This window comes from Nannochloropsis gaditana (genome assembly GCF_000240725.1).
Source record: "Nannochloropsis gaditana CCMP526 unplaced genomic scaffold scaffold723, whole genome shotgun sequence".
Taxonomy (NCBI): domain Eukaryota; class Eustigmatophyceae; order Eustigmatales; family Monodopsidaceae; genus Microchloropsis; species Microchloropsis gaditana.
In genome coordinates, this window is record NW_005803230.1 from 2,138 (window position 1) to 6,285 (window position 4,148).

A 4,148-nucleotide genomic window follows, 5' to 3' on the forward strand; every position below is an offset into this window, starting at 1 on the left:
CCATGCCATCCTCTCCCCCTCTTCCAAGGCGTCTTCCCTCTCTTTTGCAACCGGCACGCCCCCACTCATCCTTTTCCCCTTTCTCCTCTGTGTAGGGCGAGCAAGACGTGCACTCCCCGGCGGACGACTATCGGTGCCTCTTCCCTTCCTTGATCCGCTCCTGGCGGGGGCAGTTCCTTCCAGCGAACGCCTTGGGCCCCATGGCCTTTGGATTCCTACAGCTTCATGTAAGGGTGAAGGATGCCAGGGAGGGAAAGAGGGAGGGAGGGAGGGAGGGAGGGAGGACGGCTTGGGGTAGGGCGTCGTGTGCCACAGCTTGCCGGTCACTTGTGAAAGTAATTGGCTCGCGGGGGCCCAAGGAGGACAATGCCACACCGTCGGCATGTGTATGCCGTCTCATTCACATTCACATGTATGGTTGCCCCCCCGCTCTCTTGGTCTCGTAGGGTTACGAAGACCCGTACATGGACATCACGGCCCAGGGGGTGGAGGTTGGCAGCATCCGCCTGGCCCAATACAGCGGTTTGACCGCCCCGCATACCTTCATGGCAGCAGCCTACGACCTGAACGACGACGCGTCCCCCTTTGGCGCGGTACATTTTCGAAACAAGCAGGAAGCGGGGGCCCGTCTGGCCCGGGCGGCGCTGGCGAACGGGTACGGAAAGGGGGGTTCCATGTTGGGACCCGTGGCCAGAGACATTGTGGTGGTAGTGGGTAAAGGAGACGGTGGACGACGGCGCGCACGCCCCGTCTCCATGGCATCCGGGCACACGAATCTTGAGGCGGGAAAGCGAGGGAGTGGCTCGCTTGCGGCAGGCAATGTGGGTGCCGACGGGAAGGGAGCCAGTCTCGGCGTTGAGGGAGAGGACGACCTAGGTCGAGCGAAAGCTCAAACCGAGGCGCCGATAGCGCCAGCCAATGCCACGGTGCCGTTTTCCATTCTCATATCCTATATTGGGGTAGGGAGTCAGGGCTTGGTTGACAGTGGGATAAATTTGTTTGAGCTGGCGACGGAAGTTGACGCGACAGACACCGCAGGTGGACAGGTTGTTCCCTCCAGTCACCTGAGCGTGCTGGGGAAGAACAACGAGCAGTTGCTGGTTGAATTTGAGCTGCCTGTAGACTCTCCTTTCGTGGAAGAGGGGGTGTTGCGTATTTTGAGATATGCCTACCGCAACCGTCCTTGCCCGCCCACGGAGGTTGAAAATCCTCACGTGGGAACATGGTGTGGGTTGTACAGCTTCCCGGAAGGGGTTCCGGCCCTTCCCTTTGTGCAAGATGTATGAATATTGAATGATACTGTAGCTGAAGGGTGATGGCCACACATACATCTCGATTGCGTTTTGTATGTTTCATATACTTCAGTAACAATTAATTTGTTTCCTTGTCTGTCGCGCTTGCCATGAGGATTTCTTTTCTACGGTGGCTTTATTACGAATGATTTGAGCCTTTAAACCCGCCAAAAAGAGAAATTTTTCATTTGCATCGACCATCGGCAGGTCTGAAAATCATGGATGGAGTATACACGTGCAATGAAAGTTTGCAGTGGTCTCCCACAACTCGTACTACTGTGTACCGCTTTCGTACCTTCGCGTGCCAATCTCTTCCTGGGGCCTATAAATTCTGTATCAGTGTGGCCCGTATCCATTTACATCACATTACCTCCGGAAAGCGCGTTTTTAATTCGAAGCACGGCTCGTGTAATTTAAATTGTCGCGTGTTGCGGGTAACGGTGGGGAGGTTCAACTTGATATTTCTCAGGTACGTAGAGTCCTGTGAGGAAGCAGGTATGCGTGTAAAATAGTGTACACTCTACTTCCCTAGACATACGTATCTGAAGGATGTATGGCATTTAGAACTACTGGCTGATCTTTCAACAAATCTTCACGTAAGTATTTTTCTAAAAAGTGCACTAATTCGTGCGCTGAACACTTTTATCATTCATTTTTTCTACAGAGGAGGCTTCAAGACGATGACTTTTCGAGCTCATCTCATTCCTCTCCTTCTAGTGTTGACTTCGACGGTCGCACGGCTAGAATCCGAAGCTGATGGCAACCTCACACTTCTTCCTACCCGTGAAGCAGCACGGGCCATGTCATGGACACAACTCGAGGAAATTTTCAAACAAGGCTCAATAGATGAAGGAATTCCCGAGGGGTTCTCATACGGATACGCTCTGATTAATCCAAAGTATCCTGATGCCATACAAGTAGCGGCAGATATCTTTTGGAAGGGAAAACGGCTACAGGTGCAATCAGGGGAAAATTGCCCCGGCCACGATTGCGGCCAAGTAGGCGTTGTACTCAATTATCTCGGGGCCAACGACCGAGTTCATTGGCAGGAAATGCCTGGTATCGCATATATCGGCCATTTGAAAGACATCAAGCCTTCCCTGGAACCGTTGCAACTCGACGACAAACCATCCATAATCGTGGACTATCAAAATGGCGGAGGTGGCGATGAAATCCGTCTGGTGCACAGTGAAGAGCGAATTTATTTGGGACGGGGTGTAGACTGGACGAATCCGCAGCTTTATGCCTACTTTGTCCTTCAATTCTATGATTCCCCGCAAAGAGTTGAACTGGCCCTGGGTACGCCTGCCTATTACCAAGCACGAGAGCGGGCTTATGTAGCGGCTGGGGCTACATCGCAGCCACACCCCAGTCATTTAATTCAAGCTGTGCCTGAGGGGGGAAGGAGGGAGGCCGGACAAGGGGAAGGAGCTCTCTTGGGGCGGGTAGGGAGAGGATCGTCCGTGACGTTCACAAAAGGAAATGAATCAAGCGAAGAAGCGCGGGGCGGAAAGGAGCCAGGCAGAGAGGGGCCGGCCGACTTTTTGACTTCGCGGCTACGGGGACGCTGGAGTACGTAGAGAATGAAAAAACAAAGCCCCAACACAAAGACGGGCCCAAAGCCAATGCGCAAAAAATGTGGAATTTGCTTTATTACGTAGCATCCAGCGTCCATCACATCCTGTGGTGAGGCTCTTGCCATATCAAGGGATGACCTCCCTCTCTATGGACCTCAACGCTCCTGGACCCCGTGAGCCTCCTACTTGCCGGGGCTCTCGCCCAGTCTGCTTGTGATTCACGCATGCCATGCGCCCAAAAAAAGAATCCAACTTCTGTCATAACCGTCCACGCTGCCTCCCGCTTGTGTGCACAAAAAGAGGAGGAAACCCTCTTTGCCCTTTACCGCAAGCAATTACCCGGTCACTCGGATTAGTGTTCCTCTGAAGTCTCTTCAAATTTGCAAATCGTACCATCCCAGAAGAACGATGAATTTCAGTAATGAATTTCAGTCATACATTTCAGTCAGACACCCGTTGCCCTCGCGGCTCGCCTCGCCTCCCTCTCGAGGGGTCTCCTTACATTTTCGAGCCTTCTCCACATCACCGGCTTCCCCTTTCACGTGCCACCCGAATGGATCACCGCTGTCTCCATCTCTTTCTCTCTCTTTCCTAATCTCTAATTGTATATCCACACATACAAACATCTCACAAGCATGCCCGTCCTAGCCTCTGCTATTCTTCCCCTCGACCTCCTCCTTCTTCAACCAGCCACCCCGGGCTCCAGCCTCTCCCCCCTGGCCCGCCTCCCGCGCCTGTCGATCCCTTCAGTCTTGACCGAACAAAGGGAGGAAATCGTCCGCCAAATCCAACAACTCCATCACACGGCCATCCTCCGCCAAGATACTCGCCGCAGGCAGCCTCCCTTCCCCCGGACCTGCCCCCGCAGGGCCCGCCGCTGGGTAGGCGCCAGCGTCCAGGACGTGTCCGTCAGAGCCAATGGCACCCAGCCCACCGATCCCTCCCACGTCAACGTCCAACGCTTGGACCGAGGGAAGCTCGGCACTTATGTCTGCTGGGAAGAGGAGGGGGCCCCGGGGGGGAACAGAATCGGTGCTGGGTAGGAAGGGAGGCAGGTCGTCCAGGCGGTGGGGGGCCAAGTCAGACAGGCTCTCTGTCCTGTCGACGTTCGGTCCTGGTCCCAAGCAGGGTGATAGCGAAAGCCCTGCCGACCAGGGATCGTGAGCAGGCGCCAAGAGAGGCGGTAGGGGAGACAACGGCAGTTCTCGCTCGGACAGCGGCGGCGGGGGCACCTGTGGCGGTCCAGAGGCAGGTGTGGGAGGGGGAAGGGGGGAGGGAG

General features: G+C 55.0%; 1 protein-coding gene across 1 annotated transcript in view; it reads left to right on the forward strand.

Annotated features, from left to right (window-relative positions):
* NGA_0471500 (uncharacterized protein) overlaps positions 1–1,335 on the forward strand; it is a gene marked incomplete at its 5' end in the record, with an annotated part of 2,234 nt that extends 899 nt beyond the window's left edge. The window contains 2 exons of the mRNA XM_005853817.1: positions 337–386; positions 447–1,335. Coding sequence (XP_005853879.1) covers positions 337–386; positions 447–1,286 — 890 coding nt within the window. The 3' untranslated portion in view covers positions 1,287–1,335. The remainder of the gene's footprint in view (positions 1–336; positions 387–446) is intronic.
* Positions 1,336–4,148: the final 2,813 nt, after the last annotated feature.